At 36.9% G+C, this 20821-nt stretch overlaps 1 protein-coding gene across 2 annotated transcripts in view; it reads left to right on the top strand.

The window, feature by feature from the left end:
* The window catches only part of wnk1b (WNK lysine deficient protein kinase 1b), a 153593-nt gene that overhangs the window by 52759 nt on the left and 80013 nt on the right, over positions 1–20821 (top strand). Inside the window, exons 6-13 of one of the 2 annotated variants that reach the window (XM_088922938.1) lie at positions 4101–4189; positions 5208–5427; positions 5619–5928; positions 6872–7071; positions 12564–13832; positions 15277–15357; positions 15478–15513; positions 16865–16999. In XM_088922938.1, coding sequence (XP_088779064.1) covers positions 4101–4189; positions 5208–5427; positions 5619–5928; positions 6872–7071; positions 12564–13832; positions 15277–15357; positions 15478–15513; positions 16865–16999 — 2340 coding nt within the window. The remainder of the gene's footprint in view (positions 1–4100; positions 4190–5207; positions 5428–5618; positions 5929–6871; positions 7072–12563; positions 13833–15276; positions 15358–15477; positions 15514–16864; positions 17000–20821) is intronic. The other variant, XM_088922937.1, reaches the window with a different exon arrangement.

Here is a 20821-nt window from a genome sequence, read left to right as displayed (position 1 = left end):
GTAATGGAGGTTGTCAGAACACTTTGACTCATGGCTGTGTAAAATTGAATGAGGAGTTACCAGTTCAGATAGTGAAATGTTTAAAATATGGTATAACTTAAAGTTTAGCTGCATGCCCAGAATAATCTGTAAGCTTTTAAATGCCTTAATGTAGTGGTATTTGTGGGCTTACTTTTTCCTGCGTCAGGGTTTTCACTCCACTTTGTTGGAAACCTGTTTTCTTACAAGCTCAGTTGTAGTACCCCACATTAACCTCATAAAGACCTAACACTTATCATGGGTAATAAGCAGAAAAGAAGGGAATTATGAAGTGAGAATGTGATAAATTACTTTGCTAACATGTTTTTGAAAACCTATTTTAACTGGAATATTTAAAATAATTAGTTATTCACATAAAAAACATCAGCAGGCATTAATCCCTGGGTTCACCTGTATTACAGTGTCTCATTGTAATTCTTGGTTTACCAACACAGTTTTGCTAAATCAACTGTGTCTTATGAACAAGTATGTTTAAAATACAAAAACATTGTCAGGTTTAACATAGTACTGTACACTGTGTGTTAGATAGCCTTTTTTACTGACATGTCTTTTTTTTACACCATCCTAAAACTAACAGCATAGAATCCGTGTAATTTTCTCTTCTCTACCATTTGAATGTAAAATGTAGTAAAGTTGAAATGTCTGTCTCACCGTGTTTGGCATGGTGACTCAAACCAATTGAGTCACAAAGAAGAGGCACATATTCCATCAACAAGAACTCCTTTGACTTGGGATAATACTTCTAGTGTGACCATGACTGTTTAGCAACAAGTTATATCCCTTTACTTGCCTTTCTAATGGTCTCTCACATGATCAGATTAGAGGAGTTGTTTATACAAAACATCTCATAATCTGCTTTTTACTGTCCTGTAGCTTAAAGAACACTTAAAATGTACGCAGAAAAAATCAATTAGGAATATTTCAAGGAGTCAATATATTTTAGAAACATGTTCAAGTAGGTAGCTGCATCAGCATGCATAGGCTACAAAGGAACAGGTAATGGGTTTATTCCACGCTGAAAAGAAAAGAAAGGAAACACAAGGTTTCGGTCATGGAGCCTTCTTCAGGTGTGCAACAAAAGGAAACATTGTGTTTCCTTTCCTTTCTTTTCACCATAGAATAAACCTGTTACCTGTTCATTTTATAAACATTCTCTCTTGACATGAGAATCCTGCTGGTACTGTACAGTTAGTTTGAGGTGAGGGGATCTGTTACTGCCGCTTTAACCTTCATATATATATAGTTATAAAACTAATTGTCATTAAAATAGTCTAGTTTTAACATTACAGTGTAAACCTTGTTTCCCAGTATACCTTAAAGCACCACAAACCATTTTCTGTAGGTAGGGCCAAACACATTAAAGCAACAAACCATGTATTTAGCAAAATACAAATGAGTATTTTTGATATCTGAAATGCATGTTTTTGAGGAATATTGAAAAGCTGGCTTTCTTTTTTTCCCCAAAAATCCAAAAATTCAGTGACATATTCAAGTTTTGACACTTAAAATATTTTAATTTTTCTTTTGTCTTACCTCATTCTTAAGTGTAGTATCAGTGAAAATCGCTTTTCCAGATGGAGGGTAAGCACTTTATTATCACTGTGTTCCTTAATTGGCATTTTTTTATTTTATAGGTAGTGAGAGATAGACTTGGCTTCACTCATGTGTTGCTTATTTTATTTTAGTGTTTTTAGTGATTTTGTTCTTTGGGACACAATCCATAGATCTGTTTAGTACAATTAAAACTGTGGGTAAATGTATCCTTTTTGGAAAAAGAATGTAAAAATAAAAGGTACCCTCTCTTGCATGTATCTGAATTCCTTACACAAGATAGCAGGGAGCTTGTATAGTTATTAAAATGTGGTATTTGGTTTTTTACCTTCTCATGTTTCCAATGACCCAGAAGTCATGCCTTTTTAATATGTGGTGGTTGAGAAATACCAGTGAGCATCTGGCTTAAAACAGTCCTTTATTGTTATTGAGCTACAGTATACAAACAGTAATGAGGGATTTAATTAACTTATTCATATACTGTGACTTTGTGACTTAATTTCATTAGTTCTTCCGTCATTTAACTTTGTTTTGCCCCCATGTCCAATGGAATGACATTTTATAAGGCTGTGATCTTTGGATTTTTATGTTGAATAACATTGCAGTACCACACTGAAGAGAACAGTATGTCTTCGTATGAGAGATTTAATTCCAATTTAGATGAGCTTTGTGATTGACTTACAAGAATTTGGTAAGTGTCTTTTGTAGTAAACTTGTTCAGCCTTTTGATTTGTAAGCATGTTTGACATACTAAAACAAAGCACCTGTGCAATCTTCGGTACAAATAAGGGGCTGGTTTAATGAAATGTCTTTATCCTTTTAAATGCAATTTGCTATTTTTAGAGGCATCTCCTTCTTGAGTCAGGCAATTTATTTGGAACCCTTTTTTCTTTTTTTATATGCATAAAAAATTTGAAAGGGATGCCTAGTAGTACCTTTGTCCACATTTTAATGAAGTCTTCCAGTTCAGCGGCTCTATATCGCTTAGGTTTTGGCATTTCTGCTTTTTCCTGAGGATGTACCTATAACAGCATATAGAAGCAAATAGGAGGTATGTAAACTTCACTGTATACGAGTCTGAACCCAGTGGACCTCTAGGTTTTCTGCAAAATAAGAATAGTACCACCAGATTGTTATATTACTTAGCACAACATTGATATGTTGATAATTTTCAGGTAAATGATTTAAAGTGCAATTAGCATTGCTTTGCATCATTTGAAATATTAGTTATGCAAATAGAACTGGGCTGTATAAAATAGCCCAGCTGATGAGAACCAATGTATGTAAATATATAAACATTATGACAAGGAAATTAAAATCAGATCTTCCAGTGCAGCTTTGCAGTGGATGATAATGATATTCAAGAATAAAAATGAAGTATTTTATCTTTCAGTTAGTCAAACTGATTAAGATGTGAGGCAGTATTACAGTGGGAATTTAGGCAGCAATAAGACTGCACAACTTTTATTACATTCAGAAACAGTCATGATTTAAGTTTTTTTTTCCCCGTTATCCTGGATCACCCTTTAGAGACTAAAATCAAACCATTTTTAATCTCTCTAAAGCATTTTTGGAAGTAGATGTTGAAATGTTTTATTTTCTCAAGCAGTTTGCTGACATTTCTGTCAATGATGAATGAATGTGGTTATTGCACCTCTGTTATTGGTGCAATTCATACAAACCATGCTGTGAGACAATTCTAAAAATATCCAGACTTTCACGGACTGGAGTATTTTAATTGCACTTGATTGTATATTTTCAAGGCAGAGGTCAGTGTGCTTGTTCTTCTGTTAGCTAGCCAGCTCTCCCACTTCTAAAGCCAACAATTGTGAAAAATGTAGAGCTGACCGCTAATTCATTTACATCCTCTCTGTAACAGACTTCATCAGTGAGGTGAAGGTTGTATTCTTTGTTTTTGATATTCACTTATGTTTTACATAAGTTCTTTTTCACAATTAATATTTGTATTCTTGGATGATTCTTTTATCCAAAGCATTACACATATTTACAAGTTTTTACTGGAACAATTTCCAGTAAAATAGTTTAAGGGTACAATAACAGTATCTCTGCTAACACCCAACCTTCCAGTTACAAGTACAGTAAACTCCACATTGCAGCTTACCTTATCAAAAAGGCATTTTGATGGATCTAGACCTAATAAAATTCCACTATACCGTTCTCCCATATATAAACAGCACACTTTGTTCCTTATATTAATTGATTTATAAATAGAAGTTTATAGAGTTGCATGAATGTATATTGAGACTCTTTTTTAAAGTGAATCATTATGATTATGATGTCTCAGTTGCTGCTTGCAAGGATGAATGAGTGCTTTATGTAAGTGAAGAGAATAGTGCTTTTTGTGAGTAAGGGTACCAATACTTGCGACTGTGGGTGAAAATTGTACTTGCTCTTTTGTGCAATTTGCATTTCATTCTTTCACTGTTTTATATTGTCTGAAATTAAGCATTTCCTGTCCTTTTATTTTATGGGTATGTATATTTTTACAGGGAGTGAAGCCTGGCAGTTTTGACAAGGTAGCAATACCAGAAGTTAAAGAGATCATTGAAGGATGCATTCGCCAAAACAAGGATGAAAGGTAATTGTGCCTTTATGGAAACTTTATATGAAGTTGCAGGCTGATATGTAGACAAACTGTTGATCAATTTTGAGTGTGAATATCTGGGGTTTGAATTATTCTTTAGGTTTAAGTGAGTTTACTTATCTGGGAGGATCCTTAGAACATGAAACGTTTAATAGTATGTAGGAATAAATGAAAAACAAATAAGCATAAATTCTCTGTTGAAAATCATTGATGAATAATTGGTATATTTTTCTACAGTCCTATACAGTTGTGGAGCATAAATGTGATGTTAAAAGTAGATAGTTTTATAAATATTTTCACTTTAGATTGTTAATCAAAAGATTGAATTAAGATTAAGTCTTTAAGCATAATAAAAGGCTAGCCAGAAAGGGTTGTATACATAACAAAAGCACATAGTCCATCTACTTTAAAAATGGTGTATTATGATCTCAAACACAGGATTCATTCTTATGCTGAATGTCTTCAGTCTTGTGTGTGTGCTTTATGTTGCGGGAACAATATCTCATACACGTGGCTAAATGTGCTTGGGTTTTCCAGGCCAGGGTATCCTTAGTTTGCCATGCTGCATTGATCCTTGTGCTCAGTTTTCGGTGAACTCACTCCCAACTTTATTATAGGTGATTGTTCAAGTAAACATTGTTGATTTAACAGTACAAACATCTTGTAGGATCCATGCATGTTGCCGTCAACCCTCCTGTAGTGCTACAAAGTTATGGTTGTTAGCCAAGTTTATAAACATTTTACTAAAAAAAATAGGAGTTAGAGGAAGGTTGTAAGTTATTTTTCAGTTAGGATCTGACTTTGCTGACTGTAACAACCATATTTTCCAATCTGTTTCAAAACTCTCACCTCACTATTAAAATCTTTTGTGTACTTCCAACTTCATTTGGCTCACTTAATACCAGGCCCAGCCTTAAGTTGTAGCAGTCTATTTTAGTGTATGCTATCTGCCTTCTTTCTTATTATCCTTTGCCATTTAACATGCCAACAATGTACTTGTTTCTGTTTTCAGGTATGCCATCAAGGACCTGCTCAACCATGCCTTCTTCCAGGAGGAGACAGGGGTGAGAGTGGAGCTGGCAGAGGAGGACGATGGGGAGATGATTGCTATCAAGCTGTGGCTGCGTATTGAAGATGTGAAGAAGCTGAAGGGGAAGTACAAAGATAACGAAGCCATTGAATTTTCATTTGACTTAAACAAAGATGTGCCAGAAGATGTTGCCCAGGAAATGGTGGGTTCTTTTGAGAAGTCGACTGTTATTACCACAATAGTTTAGATGCACAGTTTAAACGGAAAATTTATTGTGGAATGCATTTGTTTTTCTTGTCAGCTGATACCATTTATGTTTTAGTTCACTTTTGCTTGGTTTCTTAAATTTATACAGAATTTTTTTCTCCTATGTCTTTTTTTCCTGTTTCCCAGGTGGAGTCGGGATATGTGTGCGAGGGAGATCATAAGACCATGGCCAAGGCTATTAAGGACCGAGTGTCTCTGATTAAGCGCAAAAGGGAGCAACGTCAGCTTGTGCGGGAGGAGCAGGAGAAGAGGAAGCGGGAAGAGCAGCAATCGGACCTTCAGAAAGTCCCTCCAGGCTTGTCCCAAACCCTGCAGAGCCAGTGTGCTGTCCCAGTTCCTGGCTCTGCCTCAAACACTGTCCCAGTGCAGCCGGAGGCAGAGGAACCAGAGGCAGATCAGCAACTACAGTACCAACAGCCTGGCATTTCCATGACATGTGCGCTTGTTAATCTAAGTACTGCTCTTGCACATTAGTGTTGGAGCTAGGGCTTTATTGTGACAGTGAATTTAAAAGAAGGGGTAGAGGCGAGTTTGTTCTAAAGGGTTCTCAGTGATTTGTGGAGCAATAGTAGCCACAAAGAATGAAAGGTAGTTTATCTGTTTGTGATTGTTCAAATATGCCAAATATGATCACTCATTTCATTGAGTGGAAAATCCCTACACAAAATTAAACAATCCACCTTCTGTGACTAGCTCAGGTTATTGGCAGTTTGTAAATGGCTGCTAATAAGTTCTCCAAGAAAGATGAGGTTCATTAAGGAAAATATTTTTTATATCCAGTAAACTTTCTTTCAGATGAATGTGGGCTAAACCACAATATAGACTCCTAAATAACCTTAACATGTCCAAAAGGTAAAACTCAATAAAAATGCTTTACATACTCTTGAATTCTCTTGTAGGATTTTAAACTGTAAATGGTGTAATAGGTTTAAAGGATTATGTGTAACAATGTAAGAAAGTCAAGGATTGCTTTTTACTTTTTTAAATAATAATGCAAACAAGGAACAAGTGGAAACGCATTGCATGCCCTGATGCTGAATTCTAGCTTCTAATATTTTTCACAACATATTTTGTTCAGGTTTCAAATATAAAGCTATTAAAACAAGAAAAGCTTAGGATTCATTAAACTGCACTGAATGTCTCAGTATTATTGTGTTTTCATTTAAGAAAATTAATCACTTTTATTTTCTATAATGTCCTTCATAATAGTTTCCCACATATAGCTTTACAGATTAGTATTACAGGTAACATTATAACAGTTATAAGAGGACTATTTATAGTTAATATGAATTATTTAGTATGGGAGTGAGCTTCATTTTATTATTTTGTTTGAATAAATCTGGTGACTTGTGTTTAGAAGCTTATTTCTGTTTCCTAAGCTGATGGAACAGCAGACAGTGGTCAAGGATCCTCTGTGTTCTCGGAGTCTCATCTGGGAAGCCAACCGACCATGTCTTACAACTCTCCTCCAGAACACCCCTTGTCCACCAAGCAGTCTACAGGGTACCCTGCATCCAGTAGCCAGATCAACCAGCCGCAACAACACCAACAGCAGGGAAATTACCAAACACCATCCTTGGTAAGTGGACTTGTGTTAAACAAGAGCAGTTGCATATTACTGGCAGATAGTAAAGCTGAACACTCCTGAATACAAAAATTAAAATGAACTGAATGTTAACAAGTTACACATTATCATTTGCAAAGGTATTTCTTCAGGTAGGACTTGGGTTGATCTTAGTCATGCAGTCTGGTCTCATCATATATTTTTTCTAAAAAAAAACATCACTTCAAATTCCTTTCTCTTGCACTATAAAACAACAAGCCTATGTTGGTGTGTGTCTGCAAGAGAAATTATAAGCTTAAAATGGTCTGTTTTTTTTACTGATTTACTGTCATGATCACTTTTCAACAAAATACTTAGATAAGTATTTTGTTGCAGGAGTGTTTAGGCTGATTAACAAGGTTGTGTTATATGACTGTGGGTAAATTCAATTTTTTATCTTATATCAGCTAATATGGTAAGTTTAGAATTTAGAATGTAAAAAAATATTATTAATTGCAGAGCTTTACTAACCTCTATGTCAAGCATCCTTATCCTAAATATTAATAGTCCCTATGTGAATTTCAAATGATCATAATTTAGAAATTGTATTAATCATTTGAATTAAGTCTTCATAAAATCAAGTGATATGTTGGATAATAAAATATAAATCTAACCACCCTTATTTTGGTGGTTATTCAGAAAACAGATTAGACTGACAGGTCTAAACCCATCTGTCTTGAAATGGTACAGCAGTAAAAATAATTTCATTTCTTAGTTGCAAAACACTGCAACTGAGAACAAAATCTTAAGCTTTCCCCTGGATCTTTAGTGACCATTTTCTAAAATCCAAGCCTTTGAATGGTCTAATCACATAAACAAAATAATTCAAAGAGTCCTTCAAGCACTCGGACACAGGTAATCACAATGTGAAAACAAATTCATAATTAAATGTTTTACAAATATGCTTGTGTAAAGAATGATAATTTTGTTCATCCACTCTCCTTGCCAAGGGAGTGTAAGCTGTTTTTACTGGTGATGGTATTGTGGGTTTAAACATGACAGCCCTGTGTCATGTTTACCTGGGATTAAAATCATTATTGTTTGATGCATGTGGATAAAAAAGCATATCATGTTCCCACTCTTCTGACACAAGCCATGCTGCTGCCATGCATCCTATATCTGTACTCTGCAAGTATGTTGCCTGTTACCCCTTCGCGCCATTTTATTTGTATTGCTGTTGCCATTGTTTCTTTCTTCTATGCTGTTTCCATTATTTTGGCTGAGCATTAATGCCATGTTTTGTGTACTTGAAAAGTAGCCAGGTTCAAACTGAAGTGGCCCATCAATCCAATTTTTCCTGTTCTTCCTAGTCTTTTGACCAATGATGTATTTACCTCCAGACCTTTGAGAACTAGCATGATCATGATCATGAAGATCTGACAAATCCGTTGGTTCTTTGGTCTATTGTTAGTAACAGGTCTTCTTTTTGTGTCATTGCACAAGAACGCCCCTCCCTTTTTGGACCTGGTTTCAAGTCTTAGTTTGGTTATGCTCGCAATGCATACTGGGACAAGAACTGGACCTTTCCACAATTAGAACTTTTTATCATTAATTCATAGCATTCCATGACTTTTCCAACCATTTTACTTTTTTTACTAGTCATGTGAATTGTGGTTTGTTTTGCTCATTTTTCATGTGCCAGATACATTTGTTTCATACTACCCATTTTGCAGCCTGGAAACTAGAGCCTGGCTGCAGTCAGTATCTGAGTAGGTTATATGGTAGTCTTCAAGGGTATTTACTTAATAATGTCTACTACAGAACCCCACTTGATTTCTCAAAACGTAGTCACAAAATAAAAAAGTTGTGCATGTATGTTGAAGGAAGCTGGTTTTACCAGTTATGCTTATTAAGAAATATATTGTAAAAGAATAAAAAATAAAATATTCAGATTTCAAACCTAGGCTTGTGTTATCACTATTTTTTACATTATGATACTCATGGGTTTGTATTGTTAACTTTACAAAGTATGTTATCAGAACAAGATATTCATCATTGTGTTTGTTTTTAATGAAGGTAAAAAACAAATTATGGAAAATGAGGATTGATGGTCAGCTGCTGAATGGTTTGGGTGGCATTATTTAATGCCTCATAACCCTGGAGGATATTTTTATTTTTCTGTATTGTGTTTTGGTTAATGTTTATATTCTGGCCAATAGTAAACAGTAGAAAAAATCTGCAGTTATAATATTTTTTCATTAGTCCTTTGTTTTTTAAACAATGAAATATCTGTGAATGATGCCACCTAAGATGTTTTCATAGTGTAACCATTCTCAGGCTGGTTTCGTAAAAAACTGGTGGATTATCATAACTACTGCAAATATAGGACCTCTTTAGTTGCAGAAACATATGGTGTGTGTTTAGAGAAACAATAATGGCACAACCTTATTTCCCTCATTCCTTCTCATGAGCACCAGATCTACAGGTGACCATTGGATCCACCTGATGGCTCAGCTGTTCCATAAATTTGACATTGACCTTATAATGGCATTCAAAAATTAAACTGTTTCTGTTTTTCTGGTCACATTAACTGATTTTTTTCACATGATTCCCCAAAAAGAATGCCAATGTTTCCTTAATTGTATACTTTTCCTTTGATCCTTAAGCTAAATTTCATCTTCATTTGTGCTTTGTGAGGTTTGCAGACATGGATACCTAAGCTTAAAAAACTGGTTAGAGAGATGAGAAGCCATAAGTGCTATCTTAATTCTGTGGCTGCCATTCTTGCAACAGCCAATCCTTTAGATAATGCTGTTGGTTAAAGTTGCTTAATTTATGGTGTTTTCCAAGTTGTGGTTTTGCATAATTACCCTTTTCCTTGTTTTTCCCACCTCACTATTCAATTGGCAGCAGAACTAGCTGTTCATGATATAGAGTTTTTTTGTTGGTTTATTAGTTTGTTAGTTATATGGCTAAGGATTTTACTTGTACCCCTTTAAAAATAATTATTTTAAAGCTGTAATTAATTTTTGAGCATTTATATGCATTGTTTTAATTTAAATGATCTCATCCAGCTCCATAATTTCTGCTCATGCATATATCAGATAGTGTTGATGTGATAGGGGTTCATGATTTACATTTCTTGTAAAGATATTTTCCTTCTTTTTTGAACCCCTTGCCTGTAGAAAACAAAATATGTAGGCCTTTTATGCTTCTAATCATTTTATTTAACCTTATAGTGCATTTTTTACTAACTTCATCCTTTTCATCTCATATCCATTTCACATTACTGCAGAATACCATCGGAAGCTGTTGTTTACTGTGGGCTAGCTTCACTTTCTCATGTGTTCCATTTTTTGATTGTTCCATTTATTGTTTTTTTTTATTTTTGATTCCCTTTCCCAGCCTCCTCGCCGTGGTCGTAGCATGTCAGTTTGCGCCCCCCATCTTTACTCCATCTCTCCTCTGTCCTGCCCACCCAAGCCACCCTCCACTCCTCCACCAGTCCTGTCCACTCCCCTCTCACCCTGCCACGGGACTCCCATTGGAGAGACCTTTGCGGGACGCCTTTCCAAAGCACTGGAATGTGTCCTGCCCATGCATTCGGCTTCACCGCGTCGCCGTGCCAGCCTCCCGGCACTGTTTGCAAGCACTGTATGTTAGTGCATCTGCGGGCCACAGGTTATGTGACCAGGGCCACTGAATGAGCTGTTTCTGGGAAAGGCAGCAAAGAGTATCTGAATTAAAGAAAAATCATGTTTTAAGAAGTGATTTATGTCTTGTGTACAAGTGAGAGGGAAATCAGGGGATTTTCCTGTGTAGAATCAAAAGGTATATGACCCCTAAAAAGTAAATATTTTTGTTTCTTATGTGGTTTACTGGGACCTGTGATGCTTTCTGGCAGGTTACATAGAGAAGTGAGGTTTAAACTTCGCTTAAAATTGATCTAATAGTTTTATAGATGGTAATTTAAATATACTATATCTTCAGATGTACATGTAATCTTTAATTTCCTATGCAATCTATAGTGTAAGCCTCAGAAAAGGTAAAACATCTTTGCAGTGTTACCGTTTGCTATCTTAGAATAGTGCATGCCCTTGGGCATGGAGAGATGTCTTCACAGTCTAGGTATTATCAATGCTGTATCATTGCTGTGGAAAACTAGTAAATTTTGCGCTTCATTGGTGTAATACTCTTAACTGTGGTTTTGGCCATTCTGGTAGCATTTGTTTGCATAATAAGTTTATTGAGCTACCAGATGAGCACATGCCCTGATACAAAAACAATATTCATAAGACTTGGTAACAATTAGGCTTATTGTACTTTGTGCCAAGTGGTGCAATTTAATTATCTTTGTTTTTTAAAGAAACATGGTTGAAGTTTTTGCTGTTTTCATTCATCATTTTAAAACTTGCAAGATTTGAATCCGTGCTAGTTAACTAAATATAATAATAATGTTAGTAAATCTGTTTCAGACAGAAAGGAAAAGCTGATGAATGTCTGAAGACTTTCTTTAATCAGATACTACTGTGCTTCTCTCTCATTACATTTTCATTTGGTGCCCTGTGTTCATATTAAATACAGACTGTATCTGGTAAACTGCCTTTTAAACCAGGTTGGACTGTTTTGCTCTTGTGTCTATATTTTCTGTATTCAGCTGGGTGAATTATAATTGCATGTTATGGAACAATATTAAAATTTATACAACAAATAGACATGTTTTAAAGTTTAAGAAATTAAACTATCTCCACTTCAGCTTGCACTCTGTGATTGATATTACTATTAAATATATTACTATGGACAAATAGTATTTGCCAACATGAAGACCATTGCAGGCCTAAATACAGATTGTCAAAACAGTGTAGGCATCATAATGTAGTTTTTAAGCTTATTCATTCTTTTAATTTTGACAAATAGTATAGTTATATAAGTAAAGGAACAAGTAAAGGTTTATTCCATGCTGAAAAGAGAAGAAAGGAAACAAAATGTTTTGACTGTGAAGCCTTCTTCGGGTGTCAATTTATCTAAGTATCCTGTTGGTAGATATTTACTTCATACTTGATACGATGGCTTGTGCGTTGCTGAAGTTAACAAATCTTCACTAGCTTTTCGCTCAGTGTTGCTAGTGTTTTAGGCTTCAGATTTGTTTTATTAGTTGCATATGCCAAGTATAGTTCTTACAATAAATTCACAAAGAGTAGAATATTGTTTTTAACTATTGTATTACCAAAGGCAGTTTCTTTCTTTAAAGCAAATTTAATATTTTGTTTCAAGGAATATCTTTTGAGGCAAAAAGCTTGAAACAAGCACGCAGCAGTCCATGAACCTGAAATGGTGCAGTGCATCACACAGCTGTATTTAAAAAAAACGTTAGAGTTTAATTGTCTTTTTTTCTGAAAAAGATGTTTATTCAGTGACGTTGGGGAACAGTTATGCACTTATATAATGCTATATTATTGCTTTTAATTCTTACTGGATATGATGCATTTTCTTTATAAAGATGATCTATCTTGTTCATGTTAATGCAGCCACAGTCAATGACGTATCCTTATGGTGGGGGAACTCCAGCCCTCCCAGAAAACGCGATATTTTTCCCGACCATCCCAGAGAGGCCTATCTCCTTCTCTCCTCCTCCTGCCTGCCCTCCTAAAATGGTCAATGCTCAACGACGCAAGAGTACCTCCATTCTGGAAGCTCATACTCGTCATTTTCAGCCAGCATACAGGACCTTTGGCAGCACCCTCCACTCATTTGCTGGAGCTGAATCGGTAGCTGGGAGCCATGAACCATCACTTTTGCTTATGCCTGGGATGGTACCCAAGCGTCTTACTGAACCAGTTCGTGTACAGAGCCAGTTTGATCAGGTGTATGGATATAAAGACACTAGGACTGATGTTTCTCAGCAAGATGAGGCTCTGCATAGACTAAGTCAAGCTGCCATGCTGGCCAGTGGCGTTCAGCCAGTTCAAGACCACTATGAGGCTGCGGCCTTTGGTGGCTACCCAGTGACTGCTCATCCACTGAACCAGCTCAGCCTGCACACAGCAACTGGCCTGCTGTATGATCCCTCCCGCACTGGACAGACATATCTGCCTGCTCATGTGCAGAACATGCGGTTAACATCTCAGCTGCCAACCATGAGTGTTTCGGGACCTGCCCCAGTCTCCTCTGCAGAGATGTGCTACCAGCATATTTCCTTCCCTCATTCAGCACCACCTGTGCTAGCTCACACAGGTGAGCCTCCAAGCAACAATATTTTTGAATTTCATGTGCAAAATGTCCCAGTGGATGGCAGTGGAAGTTATGCTTCCCGTCTTTACAGGGCACGCCATGGTTCCATGGACTTGAACCTAGAGGAATCTTCCTGCTCTGCAGGTCTGTATAGCCGGCTTCAGCCGGTCACTGAAGAGATCTACAGCTATGTGAGCCCAGAGCTACCACTGCCTCCAGGGAACTTGCTCCTTCATGGCTTGAGAGATCGCAGTCCAGAGCCATCCAGTGACTCAGTAGCCTCTTCTGACACAAGCGAATTCCACTCTCCTCCTCCTCATGGCCACCATGGAGACGTCTCGGCTGCACAGTCCATCCCACAGACTACCTATTATAGCATTTCCCATGGCAATTCCATTGCTGCACACCCGAACCACCCAGCCTTTCTGTTTTTGCCAGCCACGGATTCTACTGGAGGGTCCGCTGCCCATCTGCATGTACTGGAAGGCTCCTGGTCCCACCAACTACCGATCCAGCAAGACCTTAGTTACACAGATTCAGCCCTGATGCTTCAGGGCCTGCCTTTGGTATTAAAAACACCGGTCTACCGGTGCCTTGGCAATTTTGATTAATATCTTGTCATATTTTAGCCCTTTCCAGCTGTGCTTTCCAAATGTCTTTGACAATTGTCATATTGATCAGGTGCTTAGTAGAAATGCTGTTAAACCTGTCAATTACTTCCACATTCCGACCCCTCCTGGAATGTTTTTAATTTTCTATGTGTGTACAGCTTAAAAAACTTGTCAGCTGATCCATCTACCCATCGAAACCAGTTCAGTCATGTATGTTAGTCTGTGTGTAACTATGGACTATATGTAAATTGTATCTTGGTATGCAGACATATAACTATATATATATGTATTCTTCAGAAAATATCAGTTGTGCTTCTGAAGGCTCGTTTCGATCTGTTAGGTAATCCAAAGCTCAAATGTACTTGGATGCATCTTTAGATGTCAGACAAAGCACCTTATTCTGCAACATTATAGAAATCTAGTATGTCAAGCATGTGAAGGATGAAACCATCAGCCCAGGGCATTTCTTCAATATCTGCAGCTATTTTAACTTTAGATTAGAGACAATAATTCAATTTAATTTTGAAGATTGATGGAAATGTATACAAAGAGTGGAAGATTTTGGACAGGTTTATCTGTATACCTGTGGTTCATAGGTTTCAGTAACTAACCAGAAGTACATTTTCCTTTGATAGTAAAGTATACTGTTTTTTTTATTTTGCCAGGTTCAGAGATCACTGTTACTTGTTTATTCATGCTGGCTGGAAATGGTTAAAATAAGTTTATGCTTTTTTTTAAATTATTAGCACCAGTCACAAAAGTAATAATACAAAACTTCTACAGTCGCATTTTATGTGTATTCCACTAAATTTAAGAACTGTTGAACTGTCGGTTAACCCTTAGAATGCTGGAATTTCTAGTGTCATTCCACAAACTCCACACTGCTTTATTCAGCTTTGCATCTTTACTAAAGCACTTACAAGTATTTTGTACTTCTTACTCCAAACGCCTCTTACTTTCATGAAAACAGTCCTTCTGTCCGAAAACAAAGGTAAGGTAGGTTGACTGTGAAATGCAATTATACTTGTCTGTGGCTTCTAAAAGAGCACAAAACAAGTATATTTGTCTGCAGCCTTCTAAGGGTTGGTTCTGTTATGATGAGGCATAACTAGAACTAACTAGATTTTTAACTAGATTCTTAAACAGAAGTAACAATGCACTTCAGCTTAATCTTCACAAAAGAAAAGCTGTCGTTCAGTAATTTGTGCATGAAACGTACTCATTTTCAACTAACAGCCATGTTTTTATGTATACATTCAGTAAACTAACTGAATGCTGTTTGCCCAATTCTATATGTTCTGTATATGCATTATATGCGGTATAATTAAGGATCAGTAATAAAATTGAATATTGTGTGTTCAGCGACATTCTGATTTCTATTTCTGTTTTAATTCTAAAGCAGGCCCAGGTTTCCTGTCCATTGCCTCCTGGTGGTCCTTTAGCACCCACTTCTCAGTCAGGATCAGTCGCCGGTCAGCAGGTAAACACTATTCCTTCCTAGTCTCTTAAATGACAACTTTGTTTTATCTTTCTCCCCAGATGAGTACTAGTGAATCTAGAGATGCTTCTTCTTACGCTGTGTTGTGTTTGTTTTTTATAGTATGGAGGTTACTACGTCCCATCGCTCCCTCCACAGGTAGAGAAAGACTATTTCAAAACCAGCACATTTATGTTGTTGTGTGAATGGTTTTATTTTTTCATCTCACAAATGTTGTTTTACTACACCATGAAGCCTTTCTTTGGAAAGCTAAATTTAATTTTGCTCAGGCTGGGAGTGGTGAGTATGGGAGGGTTTTAGGAGGCTGCAAAGTTTTGATACATGAGCTCTAAAGGTAAGTCAATGATTTACTGCCTTGGAGTCAAAAGATGGAAAAATGTATGTTTTGCTGCTGTGAACATAAATTGTGGACAATTGAATAACTGTTCAGCGATGTTCGACATCAGAGTAACTCAGATGTTTAGAAATAAAGACTTACCATCTAATGTTTAGATCTTGGATTTGTCATTATTTATAAAAGTATAACCCAAATGTTTAAATATACCTACACAGCACAGATACTCCAACCAGGGTGTAATTAGCACTAATCTTTGATAACCTAATGATATTGGTTAGGAATGTTGATAATTCTGGTCTATGAAGCTAGCATTAATAATAATAATAATAATAATAATAGCTTACACTTATATAGAGATTTTCTGGACACTCCATTCAAAGCGCTTTACAGGTAATGGGGACTCCCCTCCACCACCACCAATGTGCAGCATCCACCTGGATGTTCGCCATAACGCTCACCACACATAAGCTATCAGTGGGGAGGAGAGCAGAGTAATGAAGCCAATTCATAGATGGGGATTATAAGGAGGCCATGATTGGTAAGGGCCAATGGGAAATTTAGCCAGGACACCAGGGTTACACCCCTACTGTTTTCGAGAAACACCCTGGGTTTTTTAATGACCACAGAGAGTCAGGACCTCGGTTTTACGTCTCAACCCAAGGACAGTGCCTGTTTACAGTATATTGTCGCTGTCACTATACTGGGGCATTAGGACCAACATGGACTGCAGGGTGAGCGCCCCTTGCTGGCCCCACTAACACCTCTTCCAGCAGCAACCTTAGTTTTTCCCAGGGGGTCTCCCATCCAGGTACTGACCAGGCTCACACCTGCTTAGCTTCAGTCTTCAGTGGGTTGCCAGTTGTGAGTTGCAGAGTGATATGGCTTCTGGCTGCCAGTTATAAGATTTATTTTAGTGATTAAGAATTTTTTTAAATTTGCAGGTTGTTTCAAATATACTTTGTTCGGGAAGCTTCTTTTTAATGTAACATTTTTGTTTTATAGCAAGGAATTAGCTGCTAGTCAGGATTAATTCTTTAGGTTTTTAAGCATGTGAAAATGGGTACAGAGCTTGACAAGAACTGAAACTGACAGTTAAAAGATTTTAAAAGGTTGCCAAGGCTTTGATGGCCTCTTCCTTTTTTTTCTTTTCAGGTGGCTCCTCAGCAGAGCTCTCATCTTCCTTCTTCTCAGCCCATGGTCTCACATCCAATGCAGCAGCAGTCGGTTGGCACCTCAGGGCAGTCTGTGTCCCAGTTGCAGATCCACCAGGGCTCAGCACCTACACAGGTAAATTTTAACACCAAATAGTGAGTGCAGTATTTCTTTGCAGTACACTTTTACCTCTAGAGACCTGAGCTCAAGTTTTGGTGAGAAGTGTAAAATATGTTCAGTTGTGAATTAAGGATTTAGAAACCTTTCATCAGAGGCTTACCCAAAGCTTCTTGACTGTTCCTTGGGATACATTGTTGTCTGTGTATTGTACAACATAAACTACAAACATGACAGAACAGGGTCACTTAATTGAATTTAAATGACAACTACAAATGTCATCAAGGACATTTATATAAAAACCTCCCGTGGGTCACATGATAAAATTTTCTCTATATGGAGAGTATGGAGAGTTTGTTACATGTGTAACATGTGTAATGCCAGTGCAGTAAGTCATTTCTACAGAATATCCAGGTTATAACCGACCTGTAACCTATAAGCGTTTCATACTTCAGAGGGGTAAAGAACAGAACCAGTTAGGTAAAGGCTCTTCTGAAAGGTTTTGAGTCTAGATTAGAAGGAGTTTAGAGAAGGTGACTCTCTGATATCCTTAGGTGTAGAGTCCAAGAGCTACGGAGCATAACAGAAAAAGGTCCTGTCAGCTATACAGTGTAGACAGGGACAGATACCAGAGAGACCAGAATTAGAAGAGCAATGATTGTGAGGTGGGGAGTAAGACAATAGTAGCTCAGACAGACACTGAGGTACCAAGCCATGCAGAGCTTTATAGGTGAGCCTGAGGTCTTTGAAGAGAACATACTGTAGTTTGTTCAGTGTGAACGTGGAAACCCCAGCGAGTAGAGAGTTACAGTAGTCGATTCGGGAGAAGAGAAGGTGTCAATCAGTTTTTCAGCCACAGATAATATTATAGGATGTAATCTAGCAATATTTCTGAGGTGAAGGAAAGATGTTTTGATAATATGTTGCACATGTGGGTCGAATGTCAAGCCTTTATTTTGTGAATCAAATATCAACCCCAAGTTTTTTAATTTAGACAGCATATCTGTTTAATTCAGCAAATAGTAACTGTGTATTAAAATTTGCAGAAATATTTCAAGTTTGTTTGTTCGCTGCAGAGGTTGTGTTAACTTCTTTTAACTTAGAAAATCAATAAAACATAATTTGGCCAGGGGTGCCAAAACTTTTGCATACAACTGTAGGTATTTTTTAAAGTAATGTATTTCAGAAAATAAATGTACCAAACAAAGTAATGCACTTCCTCCCTCCCTCCCAACCTTTGTTCTCCCGCTACTTTACCTTTGCCTACTGCCCTGTCTCTCTCACACCTGAAGAAGGCTCCACAGCCAAAACGTTGTGTTCTCTTTCTTCTTTTTTTCAGCATGGAATAAACCTATTACTTGTTCCTTTGCAAAGTAATGTACTGTTTACAATTACAAATGCCAAGCATCTTTTGGCATTCAGAGTGTTTCTGAGTGTGTAAAAAATACCCTGTTGAGATTACTACTGAAGTTCAAATATTTGGGTTTAAGCAGTCTTGCTTGAATTATGGAATTTATTAGATTTAGTTGTGGTTTATTTTAGGAACAAAATTCGCAAAGCTTCTAATTTCTTACTTCCTAAGAGTAGTATTATGAACTTTGTCAACTTAAAATACATTTTAAGTGTTTTTATAATATCCAGCGTTCTCTATCAGGTAATCATTTTTGTACTATTCTTCTCTTTGGAATGCTCTCTGTTTTTGCATGGCTGTTAGCTTTTTGCTAGAGAGTCGAGCCCATAAGTTCTTTCCCCTTCATCAAGTGCTGAACACCTGCACTTTTTGTCCCAGGCTGCCTAGCTAACTGTTGTTAGCTAATATGTCTTAGTCATATGGGTTTAGTGTACTGGTTTATTAATTTTTGATGAACTCGTGCTCGTATTGTTTATTAGTGGTATTGCCTATGTAGTTTGCGGTTTGTGGCCGTCTGTATGGAACCTGTCACTTTCAAATTAGTATAGGGTTAATTGGTGGCTTGTGTTTTGAACAGAAAACATTTTAGCCAGTTTGACTTTATTGTTGAGGCTTCAAATCAAAAACTTTTTTCATAATTTTTTTTATAAAGTTCATGTTTGAACATTGCCCTTGCTCAGTCTCTCTTAAAGTACATGGCTTTCACATTTTGCTTATTTTAAGTATTAAGTATTTATTATAAAGGTGGCATTTGTTTGAGCTACTGAGACACGTTTTTTAAGTCATAAATAATAGTTGCTCCTCTACCTAACCTCCTATATGGTAAAAAAAAGTTAAACAACTTTTAAACTTGTTGAAGATTTTACTGCGGTACATTAAAGAAGGTATTGTGTGTTTACTAAGGTAGCAATGCTTTCACCTGCTACTTGCAGTTTCAGTGTTTTTTCTGGAGGAAATTGACACTAATTCTCTTACAGTGTTAAATCTCGTTTTCAATTAATTTATCATGCAGTTTAAAGTAGTCCAGTATTAAAGTCCATTATTAGCACCCTCCAAAACTATCTGTTAACTAGTTTATTAGGTATACTTACTATTGTTTACACATTTTTCTTTATTTGAATGTTATGTCTGTAACTTTGTCTGAATTGAGTTGTGTTAAATTAGGGGTTGGCAAGTCAATTGTCTTCATAAATAATCTCTGATGCATGAACTGTTATTGGATCTGTTCTATTTCTATTTTAAACATTTGTGATCTAGTATAGCAGTATTGTTAGTGAATAATTAGTAGAAACAAATAAATAGATAGTTGCAATATGTGATGGTCAACTTTCTAAAGTTAAAATTCCTTGAAATACTATCCAGAAGAACTGAAGAAATATTTTATGGCATTTTTGGAGAAATGGTCACTTTCTGAAGTTCACAGATTTCTAAAGGATCAATTACAGTGGGTATAGAAAGTCACCACCCCCTTTCAAACTTTGTCCGTTTTGGTGTATCACACTCTGAAAATAAAAACAAATTAAATTAGGCTTGTTCCATTTTTATTCACACACAGTAACCTACATTATACAAGTGAAAATAAAATTAATATTATAATGGTAAAATACCTTATTTGGATAAGTGAACACCCTCCTTCAATTGCATTTGTAAACTTGTTCAGGTGTAACCAATCACTTTACAGATCACACAACAAACTTATTGGCTCCCACCTGTGATCAGTTGTTCAGAAGCAGCTTCAGAAGATTTTGATTAGTTCAGAAGCAGCTGTTTCTAGAGGATTTCACTGCTTGGAAGTGCATTTCAAAGCAAAGAATCTACTATGAGCACAAAGGTGCTTTCAAACGAACTTTGAGATAAATTTGTAGAAAAGCACAAGTCAGGGGATGGGTATAAAAAGATTTCAAAGGCTTTAAGTATCCCATGGAGCGCAGTCAAGACCATCATTAAGAAGTGGAAGATCAGGCTGACCAGGCTGTCCCTCCAAACTGGATGACTGAGAAGGACGGAGACTGCTCAGAGAGGCTACCAAGAGGCTGATGGCAACTTTGAACGAGCTACAGGCCTTTATGGCAAAGACTGGTCATTGTATGCATGTGACAGCAATATCGCAAGCGCTCAACAAATCAGAATTGAGCTTTTTGGCCGGAATGTACCACTGTACGTCTTGCAAAAACCCAATACATCTTACCATCCAAAGAACACCATTCCTACAGTAAAGCACGGTGGTGGCAGCATCCTGTTGTGGGGGTGTTTCTCTTCACCTGGAACTGGGGAACTTGTCAGAATAGAAGGGAAGATGGATGGTGCAAAATACAGGCAAATTCTTGCAGAAAACCTGCAGCCCTTAGCCAAAAAGTTAAAATTGGGAAGATGGTTCACCTTTGAATATGACAGTGACCCAAAGCACACAGCCAAAGCAACCATACAGT

This window comes from Atractosteus spatula, chromosome 8 (assembly GCF_055471065.1).
Source record: "Atractosteus spatula isolate fAtrSpa1 chromosome 8, fAtrSpa1.hap1, whole genome shotgun sequence".
Lineage (NCBI taxonomy): Eukaryota > Metazoa > Chordata > Actinopteri > Semionotiformes > Lepisosteidae > Atractosteus > Atractosteus spatula.
This window is presented reverse-complemented; position numbering and strand designations above follow the sequence as displayed.